This window comes from Apostichopus japonicus, chromosome 16, assembly GCF_037975245.1.
Source record: "Apostichopus japonicus isolate 1M-3 chromosome 16, ASM3797524v1, whole genome shotgun sequence".
Lineage (NCBI taxonomy): Eukaryota > Metazoa > Echinodermata > Holothuroidea > Aspidochirotida > Stichopodidae > Apostichopus > Apostichopus japonicus.
In genome coordinates this window covers 28,929,869-28,945,186 of record NC_092576.1, presented here as the reverse complement: position 1 = coordinate 28,945,186, position 15,318 = coordinate 28,929,869, and the positions used below count along the sequence as shown (strand labels likewise).

General features: G+C 36.0%; 1 protein-coding gene across 4 annotated transcripts in view; it reads left to right on the top strand.

Moving 5' to 3' along the window:
- Nucleotides 1-15,318, top strand: part of LOC139982903 (uncharacterized) — a 35,644-nt gene that overhangs the window by 16,200 nt on the left and 4,126 nt on the right. For 2 of the 4 annotated variants that reach the window (XM_071996069.1, XM_071996068.1), the window contains exons 14-32: nucleotides 137-208; nucleotides 389-460; nucleotides 2,384-2,455; nucleotides 3,068-3,139; nucleotides 3,653-3,724; nucleotides 4,327-4,401; nucleotides 4,805-4,876; nucleotides 7,238-7,309; nucleotides 7,721-7,792; nucleotides 8,400-8,471; nucleotides 9,150-9,221; nucleotides 9,617-9,688; nucleotides 10,280-10,426; nucleotides 10,534-10,602; nucleotides 10,724-10,795; nucleotides 11,320-11,391; nucleotides 11,805-11,861; nucleotides 12,788-12,969; nucleotides 13,366-14,969. In XM_071996069.1, coding sequence (XP_071852170.1) covers nucleotides 137-208; nucleotides 389-460; nucleotides 2,384-2,455; nucleotides 3,068-3,139; nucleotides 3,653-3,724; nucleotides 4,327-4,401; nucleotides 4,805-4,876; nucleotides 7,238-7,309; nucleotides 7,721-7,792; nucleotides 8,400-8,471; nucleotides 9,150-9,221; nucleotides 9,617-9,688; nucleotides 10,280-10,426; nucleotides 10,534-10,602; nucleotides 10,724-10,795; nucleotides 11,320-11,391; nucleotides 11,805-11,861; nucleotides 12,788-12,969; nucleotides 13,366-14,969 — 3,070 coding nt within the window. The remainder of the gene's footprint in view (nucleotides 1-136; nucleotides 209-388; nucleotides 461-2,383; nucleotides 2,456-3,067; nucleotides 3,140-3,652; nucleotides 3,725-4,326; nucleotides 4,402-4,804; nucleotides 4,877-7,237; nucleotides 7,310-7,720; nucleotides 7,793-8,399; nucleotides 8,472-9,149; nucleotides 9,222-9,616; nucleotides 9,689-10,279; nucleotides 10,427-10,533; nucleotides 10,603-10,723; nucleotides 10,796-11,319; nucleotides 11,392-11,804; nucleotides 11,862-12,787; nucleotides 12,970-13,365; nucleotides 14,970-15,318) is intronic. The other 2 variants (XM_071996070.1, XM_071996072.1) reach the window with 2 other exon arrangements.

The following is a 15,318-nucleotide window of genomic DNA, read 5'->3' as shown; positions in this document are numbered from 1 at the left end:
AGCAATTTCTTTGTCTACATTGAAATGCAGGTGTTATAGCTATTTGTTACTAAACAAAGACCTTAAACCTATTCCACATTTTTAAAATTGAAATAATCCATTAAGTATGACTTTAATTTATCTGTTTAACCAACAGAGATCTACAGGACAATGAATTGACAAACCTACAGTGTGATATCTTCATTGAATTGAGCAATGTTGAGACTATGTAAGAAATTCAAACCATCAGTTTATTTCGATGTGTAAAAGCACTCACTTACACGATTTCCTTTTGGGTGGCTGATTGTTACACATTTCTGATATAAAATAATGTTTATGTCTTTATAAACAACCATCATAATTTGTTGTCGTAGAGAGTTATCAAATGATTTATGTCTATTTATTTCAGCATTTTATCAAAGAACAGGATTAGAACATTGTGTCCTACGATATTTTCATCTTTCAAAAAAGTCAAGGAAATGTAAGTAAAGATAGACTTTGATTTCCACAAACTTTGCAATGTAATCTATTTGAAATATTTGCTTCTTACTTTCATTTATGAGCAAACCATGAACAGAGACTTTCCCGCAAAATCATATATATATCTTTCTGTCAAGGCAAAGATGAATGTAGAATGTACTATCAATCTTTGATTTCATAAATGTACTAAGTTCTCCGCCATGTTGTCTTGTATAAATGGTAAGGATACTATACTATATTTGTGTCTGAGGCAATCAGTATAACTTTTTTAGCTGTTGCTATATCAACAACTTTTGAAAATACAAGTGTTCTTTTGATAGTATATTTTAACCAATCCATACGTTTATATAACATGACAATAAATAATCACGACGATGACTACCATTATGACGAAGATGACGATGATGAAGATGACATCAGCAGGGAGTACTTTGTTTCAGATAGTTACATCGCTTGTAGACCTGAACGTATTTAATGTTTTAAGATGCATGACAGCAAACACATACTACCCAAAGAAGTATACATAGTGTTCCTTCTGGTAAAATACCTTGTCAAATATCACAAGTGCCATCGCCTGCGGATGAAGTTGCTAATGAAGAAATATATGTTGATTAGAATTCTATTTCTGGACGCTTCAATAAACTGGCAAACAAAGATATCGAATTATCCTTACCAGACAAAGACGAGTCAATATCGAACATGCCTACTGTTAAAGAAGATGAAGAAAGACAATTATTCAAATGAGTAAAGAAAGGGTTTTCCTCGGGTTGTGATGAAATGCCATGGTGGATTTTCAAATATTGTTCGAATGAACTGGCTGGTATCTTCACTGAAATGTTCAATGAAAGCATTCACCAGAGTATGATCTCCTCTTCCTGGAAGTATGCAATAATTGCACCCATTCCCAAGAAACCTTGACCTGCTGTCAATAACTACAGGCCAATCGATCTTGCTAGCATTGGTTTCAATGGCATGCAAAAGACTTTACTCCAATATGTAACCGCAGCTCTTAGCCTGTACGGGGACAATTGTCAGTTTATCTATAGGAAGGGGGTATCATGTACAGACGCTATTTTAACCCTTGTCCATGACATTGTTTCAGCTTTAAATTGTAAAGACACTACTGTTGCCAAAATTTTATTCCTTGATTTTTCAAGTGCTTTTAACACCGTTTTATCAAATTATTTATTAAATGATGTAATGAATTTTGGTATCGAACCATGGCTAACCCACTGGCTTGCAAACTTCCTAAAGGGGTGGTCCAGACAAGTCAAAATTGACAAAGGTCTCTCTGATACCTCCAATATATTAAAACTTTCGGCGTTGCTCTTTACAATGTATACTAATGAAATACATTCAAGGTTATTTATGAGAGTATGGTTGATCAGGTCAATGGTGGAGCTAGGCTTGAATTTATCAGACTAAGTAGGAATATTCAAAGAGAAGAAAATCACCCGCTCCATGCAGAACTGAAATCACTGTGTAGACACACTAGCTATAATCTCAGGATTCGTGCATTGACACCAAAATATAGAGTGCAAGTTTTCAGAAACTCGTTTGTATACAGAGCATCTATTTTTATTCAACATTTCACTTTAAATGACTCGATTTGATGTAATGTTTATAGTTTCCACAAATTTTATACCCTAATTGGGTAACTATTTCCTAACTTTTATACATTTTAAGAATGCACATAACATTTTATTAATTTTATTTATTATACTCACCATTTTCCTATTTATGAACTCTATTTTATGCAATTTATACTGGAATAAACGAAACGAAAACGAAAGTACACATAATTTTCTTTTTCCCTTTTCATTAATTACACTTTATAACCAGTTCGGTTCATCAAAGAAACATATTGTGAAATAACTGGTGTTTATTCTTAATTCATATGAAATGTTCTTGTATTCACGTCCAGACGATTAGATGGAAACGATATAATAGCTCTACCAGAAAACCTCTTGTCGAAAACACATGCATTGGAAATAATGTGAGTACCTGCTGTAAAAGAGTTCTCTTCCTTTTAGCTAAGATCACTTGTTTCTAGGAAGTCGTGATACTCTCTCGACATACCCGCATCATGATCTCACGGTTACAGTTCAATATCTAGGGCTTTAGAATGGATCAAGTTATTTGATTTTTTGTGCCAAGTTATATCTTGTATGAATTTTCAAAGAATATGCTTTACAATGGAGACTGAACACGTCATTGAACACTTTCACGCTCTACCAAACAGAGTACTATCTCCTAGTTGGATGAGACTCTTACGTCCCTTCCGGTTCTGATTTAATGAAATCATTCTTTAATGAAATCATTCTAACGTCGTTGAACCCGTAACGGTCCAATTTGAATATAATTTGTGTATAAGGGATCATTATATTCAATATTGCTTTACAACATTGTTGCAAGTCGAACCGCATGTCAATAAGAACGACCAATGATATTTGTATTTAATATTTGTTTTAAGCTTATAAAAAGAGTAAAATTCTATTGAATTTCAAGCCTATGGAAAAACAAGCCGGCAATTTGTTTTTAATCGAGTCCCTGTTCCATTCTCACGTTTTGCTTATTTCATATCTGTCCCGGCAACAACATTTAACAGTAAACTATCTAGGAACGGTCTACGTACTTTACCGGAGTCACTTCTCGCAAATGTACCAAATTTGAAATATGTGTAAGTATATTTGTGATATCGTACATTTGTGATACATAGGTCATCTTTACATTACACAAGGAATGCTACTGTTAAGTCTTTCCACTACGGCTAAATTTACTGGAGGATTTACTGTACTGCATCAAATGCCGCTATTCCCTCCGGGCATGAACTAGGTAATGAGCGCCAAAATCAAACAGAAAACTGTGAGTGCTTAAAATATTTTTGCAAAAAGGTTTATATGGCGTTCGAGAAAAGATCTCAAAAAGCGAAATAGATGTAAAAGCTGCAGGTATATTTCTTCCCAGTTTAGAGTGTTCTTAATTTGACCCGTGAACATTCATTTCGAACATACATAATAAAAATAGGTCAGAGGGTAATCCACGTTTGTCATTGTTATAAAGGAGTTAAATGAATTGTTCAGTTGAAGTGTAATGTGATAGAGAGCTAATCTGATTGAAGAGCAGTTATTTGTGTTACTAAAAATTAACATCCTATGGTCTTCCCACTTTCCATATCCATTGTTCTCCATAGAGAGATTGCCCACAACGCGATAAGAGTTGTGCCTGAAGATTTGTTTGAGAGAACAAAGAACCTATTATCAATGTACGTTTAAAACCAAAACAACGCTTCTATTTTCAGAAGGGTTTGGGAATTTATTTATCTTGTTTAGTTATTATGATCTTCTGCTTGAACCTAATGACTTGCCTGATGGTTTTTATCGACGGTACGAGTACAGTTATAAGTAATACTGTATAGTGTTTAAATATGTTGAAGCTAACTGTAAGTAATAAATTGGTAATCCCGTGGTGATATACTATTCTAAGCGCTAAGCTTCTGATTAAACTTAACTTTATTCGTAAAATGGGGGTTTACGTATTATGTCTTATGAAGAAAACACACTGCCACATTTCTGTCCCTTTATTTGGTAATATTTCTGAACTTAGAGTCAGTTAATTTAAACCGACGATGCGTTAACGGAAGATATATTGCATGTTGGGAATATTTGGGATGAATTTCTGGTAGCCAAACCCTTAGGTTAGTTTCAGTTATATACAGGTTTTTTGTCGTACGTACAGGTCGGTCATATTTAACAGTATACGTTTGCCTCTGTCTTGGTATAAAGTGCAAGTACAGAAAACATACTGCAGTTGTGTAATAATGCTTTTATCTTCTTCCTCAATTCGTTTAATTGTTTCTCTCCTCAGAATAATATCTGCTAACTTAATAGAGCGACTACCCCGCGATCTATTTGCAGCAGCCACCAATGTGTATACTCTTTTGTAAGTGATTTCTTTATAAGGTGATATCTGTTGTTTAATGAGCTAAGTTCTAACAGAGAAAGCGCTTACTAATGGAAAGTATTAACAGCTCTACTACTATAAAGAGAAAAATATACATGTCACGCAATGTTAAGCACGACTTGAGGCAATCTGTTCCAGGAACACTTTCTATATATTATGAATATATAAGGAAGCACGGACAATGCGTCAGTTTCCCTTTTGCCATCTTTACTTCCTAACTATAGTGCACAATATTTACAAGGACTTGATCAGCTATCGAAAGTGTGACTTAAAGTCTTGTTCGAGGGCAAAATAATTGAAGTAATCGGCAATTGATTTGGAAAACAGTAAATTAAAGTGTCATTAATCAATATGAATTTATGGTTTTATTTTTTGTGTGAAGGAAGTTATCACATAACCAGTTGAGGAGCTTGCACGAAGACACTTTTTCCAGGAACCATAAAGTTAAAAGCATGTAAGTGTAATTAAGCACTGGCTATACCATCTTTAAACATTACTACCATGTTTAATGATACTCCATATATAGGGAATGTGTATTTTTGATTTATCAAATGCCCTTTCCTTTGAAGTTGTAACAGTTGCTGCAATTGCCATACTTTCTAGTATAATGTGGCCGTTTAGTCTTTGAATATTCTATTTAAAAGAACTAAATAAATGAACACTTAACGGGTGGGGATAGTGATCAGATAGTTTTTAGATGTTGTAATTGGCCATATTGTTATGTTCAAGCTCCTTCTTTTCTATACAGGACTCATTTTGCGTTTTCAATTTTGACCGCAAAATGTCGATATTTTTAGACATATATGAGAAAAGTACACGTTCAAAAACTTTACTAAACGAAACGTGTAACATTTAAATACCTGGCTTTATATTTGCACATTGTCGTGGAAGCCATCCCTAGTTACATAAAATTGAGGAGGTTTCCTGTCCTTACACCTTTTGTAACTAGTAGAAACTTTCATCATCATGTTTCTTCATAGGATAGAACCCGCCGAAGCCCTCTACTACGCAAATTATAATGATGATGTACAATTGTCATAAGTTTGATTTTAACATGTCGTATGCCAGCATCGACGAGTTCAGCAGATGACAGTCCTGACCATGAAATAATATTGTCGACCCATCGAAGACGAGGTCTGCCAGGGTCCTGACGAGTACCGGCAGGAAGACTACCAATCGCAGCACGTGCAAAGCCACCTTGTCTTGCCACATGTCCAAGCCACATGGTTTTCCTACGAATGGTGTCATTGGATGAGAAACACCACCGACCGCCAATCATCCCATGCAGCCTTTCGTTTGAAACATGGTCTTGTCACCTGATGTTGAGCATCGCACGCCAGATTGACCTTCCAGACTGTCATACTTCTTCAAATTACCCGATCTCAAAGTCAGTGTGGATGCACCGAATGAAACCCTAGATAGAATTAGGGCTTAAGCTAGTCTCACTTTCGTTTCGCTGCTAACACGTGGACTATGTATGTACTGGCTATTACAAATAGCAGCCTTCCCCATGCCGATGCGCATACTGATTTCTTTTGATTCGCAGGGATCGTGACTGATTGTAACCCCAAGGTACTTGAACGATGGTACACGGAGCGTTGAGTTTTCACGAAAAGAAATGGCATGATTGTCGACAGTGCTGCTGAAGACAATGTACTCCGTCTTACCAGGGTAGATATGTAGGCCGTAGCTCTCAGATATGTTCCAATGATGTCCAGCATGGCCTCAGCATCTTCCGCGTTTAAAGCAAGCATTACCAGATCATCGGCGTAACTTGCATGCTTTATCTCTATACCATCGATATTTGGTGAGGTGAAGTGGGCTGTTTGTGTACACCATTCCCGCATTAGACACTCATTGTAAAGCTGAAAAGCGTTGGAGACAGGGGGCACCCCTGCCTTACACCGACAGGCGTCTCAAAACTTTTAGTTAGCAGCGACTTCCAATGCAGGCGACCATTGGCGTTGTAGTATAGGTCTTCCACGAGCATTACAACATCTGATAGGACATGGAGTACAGTTAGCTTTTGAATTAGTAAATGGTGGTTGACACTGTCAAAAGCTTTTTTATAATTAAGAAAGACTGCATGTGGGTCCTGTTTCACTGCGAGATAAGCCCCAGCTATACCCTTCAGGGTGTACAATGCTACACATGTACCCTTTCCTTTCACGAAACCAAACTAAGTAGGTCGGACCTCTCTTTTGGCTGTTACAATCAGTTTTCTTTGGATCAAGTTCAGGACAATCTTGCCTGCGTGACTGATCAAGGCTAGCGTCCGGTCGTTACCGCAATCACCTCTACCGTTCTTCTTGTGTAACGCAATGTAAGCACTCTCCGTCATCGTTGGGGCCACTTACCGGATGTCCAAATCTTACAAACAGCATCGTAAACAGCTAACAGTGTGTTAGGATCCTTTGAAACCACTTTAAAGGCCTCAGCTGTCACTCGGTCGACACCAGTTGCTTTGTTGTTCTTCAACTTGTTCAAAGCATTAGCTGTATCTTTGAGTCAAGGCAGACTACATGGTGTTGTTACATATGGTCCGCAGCGGTCGAAGCAGCTCAGAATGAAACAAAGTTACCACATATTCGTGCCATCTGTTTATCTCATCCACAGCAGAGTCAGGAACGAATCCGTCTTGGTCTTTTATAGACGCTACTGGTGACCGAGGCTTTTGCAATAATTTTGTTGTAGCCTTATACAAAGTTCTAAAATCGTTGCTGTTATAACCATCATTCATTTCATCAATGGTGTCATTTAGCCACCATTCAAACACTCATGTTATTAAGTATCTTATTTTTCCCAATTATCGTAGAGATGTCTCATACAACTTGCTCAGAGAAATCCCCACTGGACTCTTCTCCAAGAATTTGAAAATTGAAAATATGTAAGTGTATGTTATAAAGTATAAAATTTTCTAATAAATAGTCGTTCATTTTTGTTATAAACTGAGAAACCATTCCAAAATAAAATGTAAGGATCAAACAGTTGTCATCTACGGAAGAATCAATAATACGTCCCCTAGACCTTCGATTTCATGTGCACTTTCCATCCAGTATCCAGCTCATGATTTTTTTAGGGCAAGCCGCTTTACTTGTATACCTTGTGATTGGTAAGGAAGAGCTCTGAAGTTATTCGTTGCTCTAAACGACGGATTTCTGTCAAACTCTTCTTCATGTTCGACAATAAACATATTAAGACATGGATCATCAGGACCTTATAAAGTTATACACAAACCCGTCTCTTTCTCAATATATGTTTCTAGAACATCTATATTTCTATTGGACCTTTCTTCCAGAGATTTGTCAGGAAATCGACTCGAGACTTTACCAGTGACTTTGCTCTCAAATAATAACGAACTTAAACGACTGTAAGTTGCAAAAGAGTATTCATTTGTTACTAAGACTATTTAATCAATGTAAGATATCGTTAAGTATATCATTGACTAGATCTAATAAGAAAAAACATTACAAAAAACTTCATTATAAACGTCGTACAATCACATTGCATAAAATAAATGGTGAGGCGATCATATTTGCACTCACATAGAAGTTAGTATTTGATCCAATATGCGTTTAACTTTCTGCTTTTTCACATATGATATAAAGGTTATGCTCTTAAAAGTGAGATTGGTATTCCACCTGCCAACACATACAGATATAATAACATTTCGGCGCACTATTTTACTATTCAATAGTAGCACTTACAATGTCATATGACTTTTATTGTGTGTCAAACGTTTCTTTCATTTGTTCACTTGTTCTCCACCGACCGTATTTATGATATTATCATATTGTATTAATGTCCGTGTATCTTTCTTTATTACCTGTCAGGCCCTGGTAATGGTATGTGCTGACATAATACGGACGTTAATCTTAGAGTTAATATACAAAGACTTGTGAGGTTCGATTTATCACTACTTGCTAAGCCCTTACAATGCGATCATATTAAGTTGGTTTTCCCATATTCAAATACAGACACTTATCAGATAATCTTCTAACTGAAATACCCCCTGGATTTTTCAAGTCAACACCGAAAATATACTACCTGTAAGTATAAGAATGTAGTCGTTCTCTGCTTTAGTTGGACTTAACAGTTATGTAATACAAAACGAATAGAGGAATAAAACCCGTAGTACGTGGAAATTGTTTTATTTGAAGCTAAGCGAGAACTTTTAATCTGTCGAGCCATACATTCTTTTGAAAAAAAATGAAATTTAGGAAGACCGACAGGATACAATGCCTGAGTAAAATATTTCATAGGCTATACCATCATAAAGTAAATTGCATTATTACATCTATTTAAGAAGAATCACACATTGTAACGACCGTAAAGATTTGCTTAGTGATCACTCGAAATTAATAAGCCAATTTATTGATGTGAAAAATGTTTTTTGACGTAAAGATACGTAAATGACTATTCTAAGCCATGTTGAATGGTAATGTCAGCCCATTCCCTAATGTTTCGGCAGAGTTAACTTATACCTAGCTATGCAACAATGTTCACAATTGAAGGCTAATCAATGAGTTGGGATATAGTGTGTGGTTAATTGATACAGTGATATATGACACTTTGAAGAATCTTCCTCAGATTTTTCAGTAGCAACTCGTCTCTCCAATATGTGTTTCGCTTAACAATACCGCTAACACCGTTGTTACTCTTAACAACTACAGGACAATATCTACATACTTTTTTGATTAATTTTTAATTTATTTCGTTCTATTCAGCGTTCTTTCCAACAATAAATTACATCACGTTCATCAACGCTTCTTTAACGGACTAGAAATCATTTCTTACTTGTAAGTAGAGATTTCCTCAGCTAAAGCTCTATTAATCTTGTTCATGTGTGTTCATGTGAAGTACCAGTATATCTGGACTGGCCTGTTTATATTGTATGAAAACGATTCAATCTGATTGCGGTGTTTTGACGTGTTATATATAGATGTATTTTTATGTCAGATGATGAACGTCGATGACATAATGTTGCAACAATTTTTTGCCTTAGTTTGGTGTGGTGAAATTTCATATGTATACTTATGTATGTATGTATGTATGTATATATATATATATATATTTATATATATATATATATATATATATATATATATGTTTATATATTATATGTTTATATATTTATATATATATGTATGTAAATATATATATATATATAATTTGTTTCCAAAATATCTTGCAGGTCACTTTCAGGAAACAACATTCGACAACTGCCGGCGAATCTCTTTAGCAATATTACTATCAGTTATTGCATGTAAGTAACATTCAGTTTCTAAAATTGTAAACTATACTATGTAAATATATTTTTTATGAAGAAATTACGAAGTAGGCAAACTATGTTCTACTTAATTAGAAAGTTTTGAATGACATAGTTCTGCTTCTCAGAAGTATAGTAGCAACATATTTTTTTTAGCTTTCATCTTAACCAACGAACATCGTAGGTACACAACAATGAATGTAATACAATGTTAAAGAAAGGTGGCATCTTCCCCATTTACCAGCAATGTTGGTAAGAGCATGCCGATTTCATGAAGAAATATGAAGACATTACAACGCAATAAGATGAATTGAAGTTTGAGTGTTTTTTACTTTTATTTATCATTTATTATTATTATTTTTTTATCATTATTATTATTATTATCATTTATTAAATGAGAGTATTTTAATTAACCAATCAGATCATTCAAAGTCAAATCCTATATCTTGAATTTATCAGTTGTTTCTCCATACATACGATATATTCGTTGGTCTACTTTCTAGCTTGTTTATCTTATTTAACAGTCGTTTATTTAGACTTACGTTAAATTGATTGGTTTCTTTGTTTGTTATTTAATATACGTTACAGAGATCTTGCAAACAACAGTTTAACGGAAATACCGTTCGGCCTGTTTAATTATACGAAACACGACGCGCAGTTCCTGTTATTGCAACGGAATAACCTCACTCGTGTACGAAATGGATTACTCGATGGATTTAGTAGACTAGGACATATGTGAGTAACATACCTGATTATTTGTAGACTGGTATATTTACCATAACAGCACAACATGTTGTCACCTATCAATCCGTTTAACACTTGTATCCTATTTTCGGTTTAAGATTTCTCAATAACAACGAAATCAGTGAAGTTGAGGAAAATGCTTTTGCAGACATGCCTATTGAAAACATGTAAGTCAGAACTTGGTCGTATTAATTAATCCATTTCAACATGGTTTTCGTTCCTTGTTTTCTCTTCGCTTCATGAGATCATGGATAAATGACATTAAATAACTTTCATTTTATTTCAAAGCTACCTATTCAACAACAAAATCACAAAATTCAAGAACAGTTCATTCACGAAGACAACATTACAATCAACTCTGTAAGTACCAGTCGAATGTTAATCATTGCTTTCCTTGTTGGCAGCAGTGGCGTGAGTAGAAAATTGAACTAAATATGGTGGTTAAGTGGGTGAGAGGGTCGTGGAGGGTGGGGGGGGGGCTGACGACTTTCATATAGGAGTAAATACTTAAGCCTATATAAATATCTATGTACGCCAACTTTTGTATTGTACTTTGTATAAGGCTTTAAAGGGGGAGTGAACACCCGTATCAATCGTCTAATTCTTCCGCCATCAGAATACAAAACTCGCAGATCGGGACATTTCCACCGACTGAGGACGGGGGGCATGGCCATATCCTCTAACCTATGCACCTTCCTCCTTTGCTGATAATGATGAAAACAGCGGTGTCATTCGTACATTTTGTAAATGAATAGAGGCACATGTTTGAAGACCGATGTGTTAATGTTTTTTTTTTTTCGTCCGAATAGCTAGTAGCCATCAAAAGTATGTTTAACTTTGTTAACTCTGCGTCATTTCTCTTTTTGTGTATATGTCCATCAAAGACATCTTTACAAAAACCGTCTTGAATACATCTCAGCGAATGCGCTCGAAGATATGCCCCATAACATGAAACTGTAAGTTGAAATCTGACGTTTTCTTGCATTAATTAAGACATTGTAACTTCTGTGCATTCTGTCGAGGCCATGGTTTATTTATACAAGATAAGACATTGTCCATATATTTACATATTTCACTCCATTGGCTGTAAGCCTGCACATTGGAATATGTGTTCGGTAGATTGATGCTGCTTGACTACACTTGTAAATGTTATGTCTAATCTCATCGTTTCTTTTAACGGTGCACTTTTAGGTGGGTTGACTTTCCAGTATCGATCGAACACAACATCAATAAAATATCAAAATATAGTGTTTCATACCACAACATATGATTCCTACATTTTCCATACATCAGTTGTTCACTTCAAGATTCCACACGAACAGATAATAACTCACAGAATATATGTTTTCATCATTGTTAATCCTAACAGACTGCTTAGCTGTGGTTACCTGAAGTCTTTACCGATGTCAAGCAGAAATATCACAAGGTATTGAAAAAAGGAAATTCTTATTTATTTATTTATTTTACAAGATTTCTTAATGGCGGTTGGTTAAGAAAAGTAGTTAGGTATTTGATGAACTGCTAATCACCATATCATGCCATCAACGACACCAATAGGATGAAGTGAGGAAGACTTGTCACCTTATCTGCTAAGCTGTGGTTATCTTTGTTTCCTTTTCTTTTCTCTTTGATGTTTAGTCTTGTTCAAACCCAAGGTCCTCTCACACGACTTTGCAACATATTGGTAACTTGTCACACCTACACACCAATGTGTGCACAATTCAATCAATATCTCCTGGGCACCAAAGTGGACCACAGTCACGTGTCCCCCGGGGGACTTCCCATAGGGTGTAGTCCTTAGATCACACGCCCACTGCCTCAACCACATGACCACAACGCCAGCTGCAGAGCATCTACATTTTCTGCAGAGCATCACCAAGTATAACAATGTATAACTGTGGAAAATAAGTTAATTCTTCATGGAATTTATGATCAAAATTTGATTTCTGTTAATCACCATATTATTGCACTCAACAACGTAAGTACGAAGAGGAGAGTGAGGCAGATGTGTAATCACGAATCTGGGATACATAAAACAAAATCACTGCAACTCCTCTTTTCGTTATATATTTATGTGTTGATTTATCATGGAAGTCTCTTTGAGAGAGCAAGATATATCTGAAAAAACGCTATACCTTTCTGAATGCTCAATGTGTTCGTTCGTTTATCACATAAGTGTTTATACACACAGTCCTAATACAAACAGAACAGTACAGTAAGCAGAGGCTTCGTAAACATTTAAAAAAGCTTTATTATCAACTCTGCATTCATCTAACCTACTTATAAAAAATAAAAAACAAAAAAGGCATTTGCAATCGAAGGCATTTGTAATCGTTTCTTTTTTTTTCAAAGTGAATGCGTTACCAACAGTTTTGTTCCTACACTAACGTTCAGTCGATCTGGAGATGTCTTTTATGAGGTCCTAAGACACCAAGGCTTTGACTGTTCTTTGAAACGTGGTAGAGCCATATGTCGACCTTGTCCCCCTGGTAGCTATGGCAACGCAAGTGGTCAATGTACTCCTTGCCCTGCAGGTAAGTGAATGCTTAAAACCCTGCTTAAATGTACCAGTAGTGTGAACAGGTTTTCAAAGTTGGGAGGAGGGATTATAAACGCCCGACTGATGAAGCCGTGATCATGCACCTAATAGAAACAGCAGAGGAAAATGACGGCGAAGAAAGGAGTGGGTGGTATTTTGGTTCTCTGCCAGTACAAAATCGACGTTTAAAGGTGAAATGCTGCAAACTGAGTCTAGTTAAAAAAGTAGGTCTACAACCATTTAGGTCAACAACGTCTACGAAGACAAAAGTACCTGAAACCGAGTATTGGAGCTTATTAAATTATTGCACTATATTATGCCTTAGCTTAAACCTCCAGTGGAATTAAACAGATTGATTATATTTATCAGTAGCATTCTTCTTCTCATATAGGTGGTTTTTATCAAGATGATATCGGAACCAATTCGTGTCTTCACTGTCATAACGGTAGCTTCGTTAAAACTGGAAATGGCTCGTCAGCAACGCAGTGCATATTGTGTCCCGAAGGAACTAAACAAAGTACTTTCGCTGGATACCGAGCCTGTCTCTGCAAAGAGAACTACACTCGCTTACATCGATTCGAGAAATGCTCAGTATGTCTAGAAGAAGGATTGAATTGTTCTCAAGATTACAAGGCTCTTTTACCAGGCTATTACTGGAATTGGACTTTTCCCAATGCCAGCTTAATGAAATATTCTAAGTTTGTACTGAATCTACAAACTAAAAACGTACATTACGATCAATCCACCGTTGAATATGAACAATTGATTCCCAGAGTATTTGCTTGTTCAAGACCTGAAAACTGTGTGAATTATAACAGTCATGAGGTTGATGGAATTGCTGGTTCATGTGCGGTGGGTTACAGAGGATGGCTCTGTAGTAAGTGTGTGAAGGGGTATTATTCTGTCTTAGGATTTTGCCTTCCTTGTCCAAATATTGTATGGGTTTGTTTTAAAATCAGTATGACTGTTTGTATTTTCATCATATTCCTAGTGTTTGTGATGATGAATAGCAAGAAGCAGAATCGCTCAGAAGAAGGGAGAACCATAGCAGACATTGTATCATCTAGGGTCAAAATTGTTCTAGGTTTTTATCAGGTTGTTGGCAAGCTATTCGAGGCATTTCACAGTGTCAGTTGGGCTGGAGTATTACATTATGTTGGAGAATGGATTTCGTTACTTGAATTTAACATTTTAAGGTTGATTGTGAAACAACATTGCTTACACGAGAAACTTTCATTGGATCCTAAGCTCGAATTTACAATCGCTCTCTTGTTTCCCATTGTCGTAATTTTGATTGCGTTTGCTTGTCAACACATTTTAAGAGTCTATTTTAAGTACAGAAAACGCTACAATGCGCATGATCTGAAACTTAGGCTTGCCAAAACGAGATCTGCACTATCAACGTATGTCCTGTTAATTCTGTTTGTGACATATCCATCAACGTGTGACGTCATATTCAGTTTGTTCCCTGGTGCCTGTGATACATTTTCGATTTACGAAGAAAATGATATTTCAATCACTCTGCTTCGCGCTGATTATGACATTGTCTGTAGTGATCTCCTCTATTATCAGATATTTGCTCTCCTTGCCACTCTTCTCTATGTTATATCTTTTCCTCTATTGCTCTTACTTTTTTTGAGTAAATATATCAAGAGACAGCGTGATTACGACCATATCTCTGAACCAGACACAGACCTTCTCAACAGTGTAGATAGCTTAATGAGCGAGCCCATAGCACTGAACAGTAGTGAGAATAACGAAGAAACTCGTGCCATTTCCGTCTGGCTGAACTTTCTCTGTGAGAATTTCAAGCCCGGATTTTGGTTTTGGGAAATTCTGGAACTTGTCAGAAAGGTTACGCAGACAATGTTGCCTACATTACTAGGATGGGATGATCCACTGACCAAGTTTATTACCATCGGTGTATCTGTGTTGTTCCTCACACTCCACGTGAAGTTTTCACCAATGAAGAGCCCATTTGAACAACGGTTACAGGTGAGTTTTGTCCCTATTAGTAAGCGATATAATTGTCACATCGGCTATTTAAAGTATTTAAACCTGGAAATTGATACATTGCAAATTCTAAACTGTTTCTCGTTTAGATAAAACGGTATGATTGCCAGAGCGTGATATACCTATACTTATGAATGAATATCGTGGTTCGTAAATACAATATTTGTCATGTTGGCTAAAAGCATCTTTTTCCATCAATATTTGATGGTACTATTGATAAAACAGCAGCTGCAACTAACTTTAAATGCATGTGATTTTAATTTTCAAAGTTAGCATTGCTCCAGGAACTCCTGTACCAGTGTTTAGTGTCGCAACGTAGGATGAGTCATTT